General features: G+C 50.5%; 1 protein-coding gene across 2 annotated transcripts in view; it reads right to left on the reverse strand.

Annotated features, from left to right (window-relative positions):
* Positions 1–191: 191 nt before the first annotated feature.
* Positions 192–16,901, reverse strand: part of RELB (RELB proto-oncogene, NF-kB subunit) — a 32,941-nt gene continuing 16,231 nt past the window's right edge. For both annotated transcript variants that reach the window (XM_059666197.1, XM_059666196.1), the window contains 8 exons: positions 14,358–14,515; positions 12,793–12,884; positions 12,544–12,675; positions 9,788–9,892; positions 4,105–4,320; positions 2,749–2,817; positions 2,556–2,633; positions 192–958 (listed from right to left, as the gene is read on the reverse strand). In XM_059666197.1, the coding sequence (XP_059522180.1) occupies positions 573–958; positions 2,556–2,633; positions 2,749–2,817; positions 4,105–4,320; positions 9,788–9,892; positions 12,544–12,675; positions 12,793–12,884; positions 14,358–14,515 (1,236 nt within the window). In that variant the 3' untranslated portion in view covers positions 192–572. The remainder of the gene's footprint in view (positions 959–2,555; positions 2,634–2,748; positions 2,818–4,104; positions 4,321–9,787; positions 9,893–12,543; positions 12,676–12,792; positions 12,885–14,357; positions 14,516–16,901) is intronic.

Genomic DNA, 16,901 nt, shown 5'->3' on the forward strand with positions numbered 1-16,901 from the left:
GGGGAGGGAAGATGGGGGGAGGGGTAGCGGGGGGGATGGAGGCGGGGAAATTGAGGACATCTGTAACGGTGTCAACAATAAATAAAAAGTAAATACATTAAACAAAAAAGAATAAAAACCGAATGGGCAGATAAACATTATAAGAATAGATTGAGGAGGAACTAGTAATAACAACAAAAAGACAAGACCCCTAAGGCTCAAAACTCATCTTTATTGGAAAGACAACAGCCTATCCCCGACCTTCCTGGGGAAGGGGGCTGGAATACCGTCCTCCGTATGTACACTCGTCAGAATCATCCAGGAGAAGGTGTCCCCAACTCTGGGGACTAAGTGCATGGGAACAAAGTCCCGTTCCTCTCTGGACTCAGTTTTCTCATTTGTGAAATGGGCTCAGGGGAAACCCCGTGCTGCAGAGCTGCTCACCGATGCAGAAAACGTCCGATTCAGAAGGATGAGGTGGGGAGACCTGACCAAGGGGGGGCCCCAGGGGGGGTACTGCCCATCCTGGCTGGGTTCCCACGGCCCCGTCCACCTCCCTCCCCACCAGCGCCTCTCCTCTGGCACTGAGGTGGTTACGTGGCCTCAGGCCCGGGGGACAGGAGGCCACCCCCAAAGCCCGCCTCCCGGTACTGGTTGGGGAACATGTTGCTGCCCACAAGGCTGGCAGTGCCCCCGTCCCCGGGGACTGGAGCCTGGTATGAGTCCAGTGTCATTGGCTCAGGGCCCGACGGCTCCCCGACCGTGGCCCCTGCAACCCCATTGCCTGAGACAGCGCTGGCAAGTGGCGGGGCCGGGGGCAGCATGTCCAGCACGGTGAAGAGTGCAGGGTTCGTGGTTTCATAGGGAAAGCCATCGTCCAGGAGGTCTGGCCCACCAGGGGGCTCCAGGCCAGGGAGGGACACGGGGCTGGGGAAGAAGTCTGAATCGGGCAGCAGGGCGGACGGTGGAAGGAACGGGCCTGTAGGGATGAGAAGAGAGAGAAGGAAGCGTGGTGGCTTTAGGGTCAACTTCTGGCCAGGTTCTAACTCCAATGGCCAGTCCCAGGCTCAATGTGTGACCAGTGTGGCCTCTTTAATCCCAAGGAGAACCAGGGTTGAAACAGTACTGCGATGCTGGGGAGTTTTCCCTACGAATGAGGAAGGAAAATGGGCTCAAAAGCGCCCCCCTCCCCCCTCCCCCAAATATAAAGACAATCCAAAAAAGTGAAATATCCACACCAGGGGAGAAGTCGCCAGTCCCCAGACTGGAAGGTAAAATGACAAGTGTCGTTCTAGGAGAGCCTCTGTTTATGAGATAAGACACACTTCACCAGCAAAGTCTGATTATGCTGATCTCAGAAAGAAACACAGGGCTGCTGGGATTTTATTTCCCAGCGTCCCTTGCAGCTCGACATGGGCCCTGCCTGAGTTCTGCTGGCTGGAATGTGGGCACGATGCCTGGAGCTGCAGCAGACATCTGGACCATGACATGGAAACTGAGTTGAAAAAGGCAGGAGCCTGGGACTCTGGTGATCATGCAGCCACCAAAGCATGCCTGGACCACCTACCTCTGGACTGTGTGTATGTGAAAGGACAAATAAATTCTGTCCTATTGAAACCTCTGTCGTGTTGGGTTTTGCTGTGAAGACAGTTAAACATGCTCATAACAAATGGGGGTGGAGAGGCTGGGCATTAGTTACCCGTTGCAGTGGGGCGGGAGGGACAACAAATGGTACTGGCAATACCCAGGGTGGGACTGGCTGCGATGACCAGGCGGGGCTGGCTGGGTGGTTGGTGGCTGGCTGGGAGCTGGGTGCCCTGGGGCAGCGGGCTGTCGGGAACAGTGTTCTAAGAGCTAGTGGTCAGCAGGTGGGAGGTCTCTGATGGCAGCCAGATAGGACGGGACACTGGCATGTGAGTTGAGATGAAGGCAGGGGGAGAGGAGGCCAGAGGGTGGTTGGGCTAGACAGGCTCTGACCTTGAGGTTGGCTGGCTCTGACAGCCACCCCCAGTTGTCCACCTCTACTCCCTGCTCCCCGTTTCACACCCATCATCACTGATCTATACTGATGCTCAGATGCAACTGCCTGCTCCACCGGGACTAACTGTGACCTTGGACAAGAGACTTCTCCTCTCTGAGCTTCAGTGTTTTTCACCAGGAAAGCAGGGGCTGCGGAGAATGATAGCAGCCACCTTGCGGGCGATGGTGCAGATCAAGTGAGAAAAGACACAAAAGCACTTAGGCGCCTGTCATACAGTGTCTGTAAAATAAAGACATGAAATGTTAAAAGGCCAGTGAGAGAAGTATGTGGTGAGACTTGGCAGGCATGCTGCTGAGGCTCTGAGAGGTGCAGCAACTTGGCCAAGGTCACACAGCAAGTAGATGGTCCGGTGGAGACCAGAGCCTCCGGGCTGCGTCCAGAATGGCTATTCTTCCCACTTTATGTTGCTGGCTAAGTGGGGTGTCACTGGCCTTGTGGGAGCTTTGGGGGAACCAGAAGAAGCCCGAAAAGCAGGGCTGCAGCTCACCCTCAGCCCACCCCCGGGCGGAGGGGCTGGCACAGAGCTGGGACCCACCTGAGCCATGGCTGGGCAGGAAGTGGTCCAGGAAGGCTGGCTTTTTCCTCCGCCGCTTGCTCTCGATGCCATGGGGGTCTGCGGGAAGGCAGAGGTGAGGACCCCTGGACCCACAGCCCCTCCTCCCCAGCCTGGGGCAGGGCCGGACAGGGGGGACCTGGAGATGGGGTGGGAAGGGGCAAAGGGGACACACCAGAACTGTTCAGCTCTCCCAGGACGTCGGGCATCCCCCGTTTCCGCTTCTTGTCCACACCGTAGCTGTCTGTTCAGGAGATATCAGGGACATACAGAGTAATCCATCATTAACAACAATTAAGAATTAATTTTAGAGACCGTTTAGAAAGTTGTTGAGCTTGACCAACCCATGCAAATAGATGTCCACATCTTAATCAGAATACAACGCAAATCCACGCCTAACCAAGCTGGTCTTTGTTGTTCCTGGAACACCCCAGGCACTATCCTGCCTCAGGGCCTTTGCACTTGCTGTTCTAGCTGCTTAAAACACTCTTCCTCACCCTGGCCAGTGGTGCTCAGTGGTTAGAGGGTCAGCCCAAGCACCCAAGGGTCTCAGGTTTGATTCCCGGTCAAGGGCATGTACCTAGGTTGGAAGTTCTGTCCCCTGCCCGATCCCTGGTGCCTAGTGAACAGCAACCCATTGATGTGTCTCTCTCATATCGATGCTTCTCTCTCCCCTTTCTCCCTCCCTCCCTTCCACTCTCTCTAAAAAAAAAAGGGGGGGGGAAACTATCCTTGGGTGAGGATTAAGAAAAAAGCAACACTCTTCCTCAACTCCCACCCCTTCCCTGGAGAACTACTTATTCATCCTCCCATCTTCAGCTCAGCTGTCCCCTCCTCCAGGAAGCCCTTCTTGACCCCTAAGTCTGGGTCAGGTACCCACTCTGGGCAATGAGTCCCCTGAGCAATTCCTTCCCGGGCCTGCCCACTGTATGTGAATGGGTCTGCCCTCCATAGGTCTGAGAATTATGAGGCTATTTGGTCACCACTATTTCCTCAACACAGGGTCAGGCATGAGCAGCGTGATGAGGAGAGCAATGATTAAATCCTCCCCCAAACCCTAGCCTGTTTGGCTCAGTGGATAGAGCATCGGCCTATGGACTGAAGGGTCCCAGGTTCGAGTACGGTCAAGGGCACATGCCCGGGTTGCGGGCTTGATCCCCAGTGTGGGGCGTGCAGGAGGCAGCTAATCAATGATTCTCTCTCATCATTGATGTTTCTATCTCACTCTTCCTCTCCCTTCCTCTCTGAAATCAATAAAAATATATTTTTAAAAATCCTCCCCCAAATGCCATGAGGTGGATACTATTATTATTTCCATTCTGCACAGAAGAGTGAGATACTGAGGGGCCAAGATCACACAGCCAGTAAGTGGCAGAACCGGGATTCAGACCCCAGTCTGTCCAGCTCTGAGCCTGCATTCTACTTCTGCCTCTTCCCCTTTCCCTCTGAGTTGCCCAAGCAAGGCCAAAGGCCTGGTCTCGGGGGCGGGGTGGGGGTGGGGGTGGGGGTCGCCCTGCGTTGCTGTGGTTACCGTGGTCCCGAGGCAGGTATGTGAAGGGCAGGGGCTCGCTGCAGACCCCGTCGGTGAGCCGCTGCAGGAAGACATTGACTGTCACGGGTTCGACGATCTCCAGGTCCTCGTAGGGCGGTGTCTTGAACACGATGGCAATCTGGCGGTGCACGTCGGCCTGGGAGAAGTCAGCCCGGCCTTCCCAGGAGGCACTGCTGAACACCACCGATATATCCTCTGTGGGGAGTAAGGACATCAGCTGAGCAAGGACCCTGGCCCACTGGGACCCCAACTCACTCCGTCCCCCCCAAATCAATATTAATATTCCTAAGAACAAAACTAATCATGTGGTAACTGACCTTCTGTTGGGCACCTACAGTGTGACACACCGACAGTCACTACCAGTTATTATATACTAGAGGCCCGGTGCACGAAATTAGTGTGTGGGGAGGGGGGTCCCCTCAGCCCAGCCTGCACCCTCTCCAATCTGGGACCCCTCGGGAGATGTCCGACTGCCAATCCTGGGATCGGGCCTAAACCAGCAGTCAGACATCCCTCTCACAATCCTGAACCACTGGCTCCTAATCACTCACCTGCCTGCCTGCCTGGTCACCCCTAACTGCCCCCTCTGCTGGCCTGGTCGCCCCCAACTGCACCCTCCCTGCTGACCTGGTTGCCCCTAACTGCCCACCCTGCTGGCCTGGTTGCATCTTACTGCCCCCCCTGCCGGCCTGGTCACCCCTCATGGTCCCGCCACTGGCCTGGTCACCCCACGCAGCCTGATGTTCAGTTGTTTGGTTGTCCCTCACTAACCCCTCTGCCGGCCTGGTCATAGGCAGCCATCTTGTGAGGGTGTGAGGGTTAATTTGCATATTACCTCTTTATTATATAGGATTATCTCATTTAATCCTTTTAACAACCCCAAAGGCAGCTAGAATTAATATTCCCAATGGGTCAGGGGTCCCCAAGACCACCATCAGATTCAGCGATTCACAAAGGGGACTCACAGGACTCAGCGTATAGTCTGTATTCACGGCTATGATGTATCACAGCAAAAAGATACCAGGCGCCCTCGGGAAAGGGAAACGGTGCCTGGAGCGAGTCCAGAGGAAACCAGGCTCAAGCTTCCAAGAGTCCCCTCCTGGTGGAGTCACACAGGACATAGCAATCCCCCAGGAACAAGATGTGAGCACACACACTGAGAAATGCTGTCTGACAGGGAAGCTCCTTAGAGACTCAGAGCCCAGGGCTTTTATTGGGGGTGGTCACCTAAGCACCCTGCGCCTGGCACATACCAAAATCCCAGGCTCCCCGAAGGAAAGCAGGTGTTCCACACAAACCACGCTGCTCATACAAACAGGGCAGGCACATGAGCCACTCTTACCACTCAGGGGATGGGGAGGACACTCGCAAAATACAAGTTCCCAGGAGCCAGCCACGGGCCAACCTTGTAAGCAGGCCTTTCAAAGGATAAAGGTCTCAGATCTGCTATGTTCATTATTTTCTACACCACCCCCACTTAAAAATATATTGATTTTAATTTTTGTTTATTGACTTTTAGAGAGAAATAAAGGGAGAGAGAGAGAGACATCAATTTGTTGTTCCGCTTATTTATGCATTCACTGGTTGATTCTTGTATGGTGCTCGGACTGGGGATCGAACCCACCACCTTGGCATATCGGGCTGACGCTCTAACCAAGTGAGTTACTCAGCCAGGAAGACACACCTGCTTTAACGATGGAGAAACTGAGGCTTGGAGAGGTTAAGAAACTTGCCCCAGCCGAAACCGGTTTGGCTCAGTGGATAGAGCGTCGGCCTGTGGACTGAAAGGTCCCAGGTTCGATTCCGGTCAAGGGCATGTACCTGGGTTGCGGGCACATCCCCAGTAGGAGATGTGTAGGAGGCAGCTGATCGATGTTTCTCTCTCATCAATGTTTCTAGCTCTCTATCTCTCTCCCTTCCTCTCTGTAAAAAATCAATAAAATATATTTAAAAAAAAGAAAAGAAAAAGAAACTTTGCCCCAGGTCACACAGCCAGGAGGGAGTAGTCAGGATTCAGTATGCTACTCGGCCTGCTAGTCTTTTTCTTGTCTCATTGCATTGCCTCTCTCATCACACTAACACCACCTTCTGGGGCTTTCTATGTGTCAGGCACACACATGGCCTCTAACTCACAGAAACCCTATGAAGAAGGGAGCCCATTGCATAGAGGAGGAAGCAACGGCACAGAGAGGTAAAGTCACTTGTCCCAGGACACGCAGCCAGCACGTGGTAGCGCCAAGGTGGGAACCAGGCGGGTAGAGCTCTTCCCCACCAGTGCGGTCTGCTGTGGCCGGGGGAAGCTGTCTGATATCTCTAGGACTAGTTTCCTCCCTAACAGAGGAAAAATCATAGCACCTACCTCATAGGGTTCTAAGACGATTAAACAAACCACTCAATGTAAGGGGCTTAGATGAAGGTTTAGGATATAATAAGTGCTCAGTCCATGTTAAGTATGAGTGATCCTATTAGCATTGTGCAAAGGACTAACTCCAGGCCGGGTACAGAGAAAATCCTCAGTAAATGCTAACTCTTTACAGTGCACCTGTTGGGCAGTTGGGATCCCTCATCATCCTACCAATTACTCATTTCAGGGATGAGGACATGGAGGCTCAGGTGGGGGAGGCACCTCCCTGAGATCAGCCAGTGAATAAATGATGGAACAGGACTCATACCTGCCTCTAATGATTCACCCATACCTGGAATGTTTCCCTGCCCTCGTCCCAGCTGCCGGGCCGCTAACAATCCCCTTGGCCTTCCTCAGATCTCAGCTCAAATGTCACCTCCTCTGGGAAGCCTTCCCAGATGCCTAGATCATGTCTGGTCTTATTGTTCAGCCTTAGCACTTTGTCTCCTTCCCTCTCAGCATCACGCACATTGGTCATTTGCATTTCTTTCCCTCCTCCCCACTGAACCTAGAGCCCTGTGAGGACCGGGCCTGGGCCTGGGCCTGTCTCTGCCATCGCTGTGTCCAGCACTGCCCAGCACAGGGCCCACCACAGAGGAGCCACCCAATAACCATCTGCTCATTCATTCAAAACTTCATTAAGACTCTCCCACTGCTGGGTCTATATCCAAAGAACGGAAGACAGGTGTTCATACAAAAACCTGTACATGAATATTCACGGCAGCACTATTCAGAATGGCCAAAAGGTGGAAACGGCCCAAATGCCCATCCACAGATGAATGGGTAAATAAATGTGGTAGATCCATACAATGCAATATTGTTCAGCCATAAGAAGAAATGAAGCACAGACACATCACAACAGAGATAAACCTTGAAAACATTATGCCAAGTGAAGGAAGCCACACATACAAGGTCACGTATTATAGAATTCCACGTACATGAATAGGCAAATCCATAGAGAGAAAACAGATTCTTCGTGGTTGCCAGAGGCTGGAGGAGGAGGGAATAGGGAGTGACTGCTAATGGGTATGGGGTTCTTTCTTCCTTTTTTTTTTTTTTGGTGTGTGTGTGTGTGTGTGTGTGTGTGTCTAGAATGTGGATAGGGTTTCCTTCTGAGGTATGAAATTGTTCTGGAACTAGATAGTGGTGGTGGCACAACCTTGTGAATATATGAAATGCCACTGAACTGTATGTTTAAAATGCTTTAAAAAATTTTAAGTGGCCCTAACCAGTTTGGCTCAGTGGATAGAGCATCGGCCTGCGGACTCAAAGGTCCCAGGTTCGATTCCGGTCAAGGGCATGTACCTTGGTTGCGGGCACATCCCCAGTAGGGGGTGTGCAGGAGGCAGCTGATCGGTGTTTCTCTCTCATCAATGTTTCTAACTCTCTATCCCTCTCCCTTCCTCTCTGTAAAAAATCAATAAAATATATTTAAAAAAATTTTTAAGTGAACCTTGTAGCTAAAAAGAAAGTAAAACAAGTTTTTTCCTGGTAACCTCATGTGTGCTTGGCCCTGGACTGGGTGATTCTGGGGACACGGTTGCTCACTAAGACAGTGGCAGGTCCTGCCCGCTTGACTCAGTGGGGAAGACAGACATTAACTATACAATCCCACAACCTGAGAAAGGATGGGGGGTCCTTGTGGCTGTGGCAGGCTCTCCCACTCTCCTCCCCTCTCGCTTCCTCTTACCCCATCAGCCTCCCTGTTCTTCCAACAATCACACCTGCTTCTGCCTCAGGGCCTTGGCAGTTGCTGTTCCTTGCGCTGGAACACTCTTCCCCGTGCGGCCACACAGACCCTTCATGGCCCCCTAGTAAAATTGTGCCCCACCACCCCTCCAGCCATTCTTCTCCATCCCCTTTCTCAGTATCGTTTTTCTCCAAATACTACCTTTTCACATCTCCCTGAATTGTTTTCAACTCTATTATGTTTCCTCCCAGAGGAAATGATGCACAGCAGTGCGCCTGGATTCAAATCCTGTCGCTACCTGCCTAGCTGTGTGACCTTCAGCCAGTTACTTCACCTTTTTGTGGCTCAGTTTCCTCATCAGCAAATGGAAATTATAATAATAGGCTCTGCCTCATAGAATATCAGGCAGCCAGGTGATCTAATGAGTGATGCGTGCAAAGCACTTACAACAGAGCAAGGTGTCTCAGCTCTGCTTTGTTACTGCTGGCGGTGATGTTATGTATAATAGAGTCACATGACAGAAATGCAAAGGATGCAGAAGAGATGCAGGGTGTCCCTCCAAAATGCATTTACACGTTCAGAGCTGATAGCTGCTCAGTCTTGAAAGTGAAATGTATTTCAATAAGCACTGCCTTTATAATTATTCAAAGTATGTGTATACATTTTTGGGGGGACACCCTATATATACAATAAAAGGGAAGGCTCCCTCCTGCTGTCTTGCAGACAGGCAGTCCCGGGTGGAGGTTTTTAAATTTTATTTTATTTAATATATTTTTATTTCAGAGAGGAAAGGAGAGGGAGGGAGAGAGAGAAACATCAATGATAAGAATCATTGATGGGCTGCCTGGGGCATGCCCCCTACTGAGGATCAAGCCCGCAACCCAGGCACGTGCCCTTGACTGGAATCGAACCCAGGACCCTTCAGCACGCAGGCCAATGCTCTATCCACTGAGCTAAACCAGCCAGGCTTTTTTTTTTTTTTTTTTTTTTTTTTTTTAGGAGTGTGTGAGTCAGGGGTCTCCACCGACAGAGAAGGGACAGGATGTGTATGTGTGAGAGAAACAAAGACAGAGGGACAGATACAGCAAGAGATAAGACAGAGAATCAGAGAGAGAAAAGGAGAAAAAGGGAAACAGGCAGAGGGACACAGAGAGACACAGCGACAGAGAGACAGACGGGAACATAGTGGAGGGTTTTGGGAGAAACCCTATTTGAAGAAGGGACATGTGAACAGACACGAGTGACATGGAGAGGTGCTCCTCCCCGCCCCTGTTGTCCTGCTTTCTTCCGCCTTAGCCCTTATCACAACCATCATAAAGCATTTATTTGTGCAACTCCACGATTTTTGTAGCAGCCTCCCAGACGTGAGCTCCTGGTGGCGAGGCCTGCATGGCCCTCCTCTGTACGTGAATGAGTGAGTGACTCAGTAAGTGAATGAACCAATCGTCTGTGTCTGACTCCAAAACCAGAGTTCTGGATCCTTCCGCCCCACAGCCGGTGCTCCAGCTCCTCCTGGGCTACCCCACGAGCCGCCAGACCCCCGGGACCGGCTGCCCCAGGCCCCTCACCTTTCTGCACCTTGTCACACAACAGGTAGAGCTCCTCGCCCCCTGTGCACGGCCCGCTCTCCTTGTTGATCCGGCAGATCCGCAGCTCGGACGTGTTTGTGGACTCTGGGAAGGAGCATGAGGAAGAGGTACATGAGAAAAAACAGGAATTCAGTCATCACATCCTTACCAGGTACCCTGTGGGCGCCCACCCTGGGCCAGGGAGAGGTGGGAGATAGAGAAGCCAGGGCACCTGTCCCTCCTGGAACCCAGGGTCGGGGTGGAGAAAGAAGCCGCTCAGACAAGCGGGGGCTAATGGACAATCACAAGTCCTCCGTGCCGAGGTCGGGTGAGTGTCTGGCTAAAGGAGAGACCCTCGAATTCAGGGGGAGTTGGCAGGGTCAGGCATCAGAGCCAATTCTTAGATGAGGGTTAATGTCCTGAAACCGGTAGGACACCTGTTGTTTGACTTCTACCAGTCCTGGCCCTTCTGCTAACTGCCCCCCAACTTTCTTTGGAGGGACCACCCCACATCTCAGTGATGGGGGTCGGGTAAGACTGAGTCCACTCCCTAGCTCAGCAGTGAGCATGTGCCCCAGACCTGGCCAATCAGAACATCACCTCCTCCTGGCCACAGCTGATTGGTCAGAGAGGACACATGACCAACCTCAGGCCAATGAGAGACAGCCCTGAGACTTAGAGCAAAACTATTAGGAGACCGGGAGAGGTGCCATCCTGGAAGGATATAAGCCTAGGGCTGCACACAATCACCTTGCTCCCAGGTGGGATGGCATTGCCAAGAATGACTCTAACACGGAGGAAGCATAGCTAGAGAGGACGCAGACCCTAATGACGTCTCTGAGGAAGACCTGAAGCACTGTGCTACCTCTAGATTTTTTTTAGTTAATGGAACAAATTCATTTTTTTTCTCCTTCTGCCCATTCGAGTTCGGATTCTATCACTTGCATCCATAAAGGCCCTGATTGAAGTAATAGCCTTCCCCATTTTAATGCTTATGGCAGTCACTGTAAGCTGGCTAAAACCTAGCAGCCATTCCCAACCCCCTCTTCCATGCCTGTACCCCTCTATTGAGGATGAAAACCTAAATACTTTCTTTCCCAGACTCCCTTGCAACCATGGGACCAAGCCTGGCCAATGGGACATAAGCAGAAGTCGAACTTGGGTGGTGCACACACAGCACAACATACAGATGATGTATTATAGAATTGTATGCCTGAAACTATGTGATTTTTATTAACCAATGTCATCTCAATAAAGTCAATTTAAAAAGGGGAGGGGGAAACCCAGCTGATGTGACTCAGTGGTTGAGCACTGAACCATGAACCAAGTGGTCCCTGTTCGATTCCCAGTCAGGGCACAAGCCCAGGTTGCAGGCTGGACCCCCAGGTAGGGGGAGTGCAGGAGGCAGCCTATGATGATGTTTCTCTTTCATTGATGTTTCTATCTCTCTATCCCTCTCCTTCTCTCTCTAAAAATCCATAAAAACATGTTGTTTTTTTAAAAAAGGGGGGAACCGAAACCGGTTTGGCTCAGTGGATAGAGCGTCGGCCTGCGGACTGAAAGGTCCCAGGTTCGATTCCGGTCAAGGGCGTGTACCTGGGTTGCGGGCACATCCCCAGTAGGAGATGTGCAGGAGGCAGCTGATCAATGTTTCTCTCTCATCGATGTTTCTAACTCTCTATCTCTCTCCCTTCCTCTCTGTAAAAAATCAATAAAAAATATATTTAAAAATAAATAAATAAATAAATAAATAAAATAAAATAAAAAAGGGGGGGGAAAAAGGCAATCTACCAGGGGGTTTCTGGGGAATATATTATTTTCTCTATCAAAGACAGAAACAGTATTACTAGGATAGCCTAGTACAGGTGTACAGGCCGTACGCCCTACAATACTTGAAGGTCCCGCTTCCACAGGCCACATAGGAAATGCCGACCCCTGGCACTGTCAGTGGACAGCTCGCTCGCCACACAGGGTGGCACTGCCCATCACGCCTCGAGTACAGACAGGATGCCTGGAGCTGCAGCAGCCAGCTCATAACCACGAGGGGAAAGCAAAGAGAATCACCGAGCTGCTGAACCAGTTCCCCAATACTGCTGAGCCGCTGAATCCACGGGACCAGGCTTCAAAACTGAGACACATACACATAGAGAACGCCCACCTAGCCAGTTTTCCTCAGTGGTTAGCGTGTCAGCCTGAGGACTGAAGGGTCTTGGGTTGGATTCCGGTCAAGGGCACATACCTCAGTTGCAGGCTCTATCCCCAGCCCTGTGTGGGGCATGTGAGGGAAGCAACCAATCGATGTGTCTCTCTCTGTCTCTCCCCCTCCCTTCCACTCTCTAAAAAAAATATCCTCGGTGAAGATTAATGAAAAAAAGGAAGAAAGAAAGAAAGAAAGAAAGAAAGAAAGAAAGAAAGAAAGAAAGAAAGAAAGAAAGAAAGAAAGAAAGAAGAAAGAAAGAAAGAAAGAAAGAAAGAAAGAAAGAAAGAAAGAAAGAAAGAAAGAAAGAAGGGAGGGGAGGGAAGGGAAGGGGAGGGGAGGGGAGGGGAGGAAGGAAGGAAGGAAGGAAGGAAGGAAGGAAGGAAGGAAGGAAGAAAGAAAGAAAGAAAGAAAGAAAGAAAGAAAGAAAGAAAGAAAGAAAGAAAGAAAGAAAGAAAGAGAGAAAGAAAGAACTCCCTGTTGGTCCGTGCCTTTGTATGTGGGGCTTTGGGTACCTGCAGCCAAAGACAGTCCTATGGACACAGCACCCTCGACTCACTCTTGTCATAGACAGGCTCGGACAGCACGGGCTCCATCTGGCACATCTGTCCCTGCTGGTCCCTGTAAGAGGCCTGGAAGCAGATCCTCACGACGTTCATGTCCACCTCCTGATGGTTCTTCAGGGACCCAGCTGCGAGAGAGGCGTGGAAAGCTGAGGGTGGGGGAGAGGGGAGGGCTGGAGGCGATGGTGGGGCCCAGAGAAGGCGGCGGGGGGGGGGGGGCGCAGAGGGTTGGGGTCTGGGCTCACCGTTATACGGGTCGATGCCCAGCTGGATTTTCCGCTCTATGGCAGCCTCGATCTCCTTCTTCCTCACACACTGGATGCCCAGGTTGTTAAAGCTGCGTGGGGGGCAGGCGGGAGGGAGGTCATCACCAGGGGGCAGGGGTAGCTCTAACCCCAGGAGGACTCCAGCAGATGCTACCTGCCCTGGGCCCAGCGGTCCCAGCTTTGAAGGGGTCCGGGGTTCAAACCCTCCAGGGTGTCAACACTGGCCAACCTCACTGATAAGAAAACTCAAATGAAACACCAACGCAATGCCAATTTTCACAAACGCATCCGGACAGCAAAGATCAAAGCATGTGCTAGCACCGCCTGCGGGTGAGGTGGTGGGGAGTCAGCCACTCTCGCCTGCTGCTGTGGGGCTGGAAATGCTCCAGCAATTCACACTGGAGGGCGATCTGTCCATACTCATTCATTCCACAAATATTTTCTGAGCACCTACTGTGTGCCAGGCAAGTGCTATGCGCCGGGGGATATAGCAGGGAACAAGAGAGACAAAAATCCCTGCTCCTACTAAATGTATAGATCACTAAGAGTATACAGGTACCTACTTGGAGCTGGCAATTTCATTTCTAGGAATTTATCCCAGAGAAGAAATGATCTATACATAAAGCAATTCACTGCGACTCAGTTTATCATAGAAGCACAAGGGACTGAAACCAGCGTAGGTGCCCATTAATAGAGGAGGTGGTAGGCTGGTGTGGCTCATCGGTTGAGCGTCAGCCTATGAACCAAGAGGTCATAGTTCAATTCCCGGTCAGGGCACATGCTTGGGTTGTGGGCTCTATCCCCAGCTGGGGGGCATGCAGGAGGCAGCCGATCAATGATTCTCTCTCATCACTAATGTTTCTTTCTCCCTCTCCCTTCCTCTCTGATATCAATAATAAACATTGATATCAAGTTGCTGTGTGCGTCCACACGTTGGAATATTATGCAGCCAGTAAAAAGGATAGGGCAGCTCCAACTGTTCTGAAAGGCACGATCTCCAAGATGTACTGGAACACAAAAATGAGGTTCGAGTGTCTGCTATTATTTATAAGGAGAGAAAAAGATCTATCTATGCAGAACATATTTTTAACTGCCTCCCGGAAGGGACACTAGTATCTGGAAGACCAAAGGAGGAAGGAAATTCATTTTTCACTGCACACTCTTTCTGAACCTTTTCATTTTTTATTTATTAAAAACATATAAATTATAAAGTGAAAGGACGGGCCTTGCAGATAAGTTGGGTCTTGGGTCAGATCCCAGCTCTGCCATTGGCTCTCTGTAGCCCTGCAACCTCTCAGAGGCCTCAGTCTCCTCCTCTACAGTATGGAGATAAATAGAACGGTGTGAATGTGTGTGGGGCGCAGGGCTCCAGGCCTGAGGAGATCCCTCCACCCCCACAGGCCGCTCGCCCACTGCTCGTCTGGGAAATGCTGTCGGGAGAGTCTGGCTGAGCTGGGCCTTGCCCTGAGGTCTCCCTGGGTGATTCTTAGCCCCTCAGACTCTCCATGACCAAGAGCGGAGGGTCTGGGGCGGGGGTTGGGTACCTGTGCCGGGGGCTGACGTGAGGCCGGAGCCGCACCCTGCAGACGCCGTCGGTGCAGTCTTTCCCCACGAGGCTGTGGGGGTGCACGCGGTGAGGCCAGTCCTTCCACACCAGGCATGCGGTCACCTCCACCTCCCGCAGCCCTCCGCAGTCCCGGAGCTGCAGGAAGACAGGTGCACTTTTGGGGGTCCCATCGTCGATACCCGCATCTATCCAAACTCCCTGGGGACTCCCTGGGTAGGTCCCCACCCCCTCCACTTCCCCCTAGAGTGATGGACGGGTGGGGTGTTTGCTTAAGACCCCCCGAGATCCTAACCCTGCGACTTCCAGCTGCTGCCCTGAGGGCCTTGTAACACGTCAGCTGCCCCCAGATGTGCTTCCTCTGGCCACTCAGGCTTTTAAACATTGGGTGCCTCCCAGGCCTCTAAGCACAGCCCGCAGATAACATCCTCGTGACAGGAGAGAAAGGCACCCTTACGGTGCCCACCACCTTAACCGGGTGAGCAAGGTCAGCTTCACCGGTACCGGGCCCAGTGACCCAGGCACGCCCAACGCCGGGAGGACACAGCGTCACGGCTGCGACAGCCCCTCCGAAGCGCATCACCTGAACCTAACCGTGAGGAAGCACCAGACAAACTCAAACTGCAGGTCACCAGGTCAAAAATATCCGTGTCATGAAAGATAATAAAAAGATGGGTGTTGCCCTAGCTGGTGTTGCTCAGTGGTTAGAGTGTCGGCCCACACACTGAAGGGTTGTGATTCGATTCCTGGTCAAGGACAGGAACCTGGGGTGCAGGTTCCACTTCAGGGCATGTGTGGGAGGCAACCAGTCAATGTCTCTCTCTTTCCCTCCCTGTCTCCCTCCCTTCCTCCATTCCACTGTCTCTGAAAAATTAATGGAGCCCTGACTGGTTTGGTTCAGTGGATAGAGAGTTGGCCTGCGGACTGAAAGGTCCCAGGTTCGATTCTGGTCAAGGGCATGTACCTTGGTTGCGGGCACATCCCCAGTGGAAGGTGTGCAAGAGGCAGCTGGTCAATGTTTCTCTCTCATCGATGTTTCTAACTCTCTGTCCCTCTCCCTTCCTCTCTGTAAAAAAATCAATAAAATATATTTTTTAAAATAATAAATAAAAAAATCAATGGAAAAAATATCTTCGGGTGAGGATTAACAACAATAAAAAGATGGGTGTCATATTTTGGATGAAAGGAAAATAAACACGTATTTTGACCTGGCTGGTAGTTCCATAGTGTGTACATAAGTAACTAATAAACAGATAGGTTTAGAGGCGTGGAATCATGGCACAGACTGCTGGATCTCAAGGGGAAGAGGAGGGGCAGGAAGAGATTAACCACAGAATTTATATGCATATATGCATTGCCTATGGATAGAGACAATAGCATGGTGAATGCCTTGGGTGGACGGGAACTGGTGGAAGGGGCAATGGAGGAAAAACGGAGGACATCTATAATACTCTCAACAATAAAGATAAATAAATAAAAATTTATCAAGCTGTATACTTAAGAGTTGATCTTAACAAATATGTGAAGATAAAATATAATAATATATCAGTTTATTATATTAAATTTAATGTTAACTTCATATTCAAGGTTAATTTGACTAAGTTAATTGTTAATTTGATATTTAAAACTACATTTAAAATTGTAATTATTACATTAACATTTTAAGATAAAATGTAACTTAAAATATAACTCAATTTTTTAAAAAGCAGAGAGTCACTAGCCCATCCGATGTGGCTCAGTGGTTGAGCAGGAAGTCATGGTTCAATTCCCAGTCCGGGTACATGCCCGGGTCATGGGCTCGATTCCCAGCAGGGGGCGTGCAGGAGGCAGCTGATCAATATTCTCTCTCATCATTGACATTTCTATCTCTCTCCCCCTCTCCCTTCCTCTCTGAAATCAATAAAAATATATTTTTAAAAATAAAATAAAAAGGAGAGAGACTAAAGAGACACAACCACCAAACACAACATGTGATCCCTGCTTGGATCGTGGATTGAGGGGGAAGAAACAACCATAAAACGCATTTTGGGACAACTGGGCAATTCAAGTATGGACTCTATGAGATGATGTTATGGAGCACTGTTTATTTTCCTACGGTAGTAAACGTGCTGTAGCTGTGTAGGAGCTTATTCTTAGGAGATGCACTTTGAAAGCTGAAGTATGACATTAACATGACCACTACAACTCATTTGCAAGTAGTTCAGCAAAAGAAAAACAAACAGTGTGTGTGTGTGTGTGTGTGTGTGTGTGTGTGTGTGTAGAGCGAGCAACCAGTACAGCAAACGTGGCAAATGCCAGCTGGTGCGTATGGGTGAAGAATACACAGGTTCCTGTTCTTTTAATTTTTCTGTAGATTAAATTTACCTCAAAACTCATCAATTGTACACATTAAATGAGTGCAACTTTTTGTACATCAATTATACCTCAATAAAACTTTGTTAAAATTTTTTTAAAAGATTTAAAACATTTTTTAAGATAAAAAGTTGGGAAAATTTGGAGCCTACATTGAAAACTGATGAGACAT

This window comes from Myotis daubentonii, chromosome 15 (genome assembly GCF_963259705.1).
Source record: "Myotis daubentonii chromosome 15, mMyoDau2.1, whole genome shotgun sequence".
Taxonomy (NCBI): Eukaryota; Metazoa; Chordata; class Mammalia; order Chiroptera; family Vespertilionidae; genus Myotis; species Myotis daubentonii.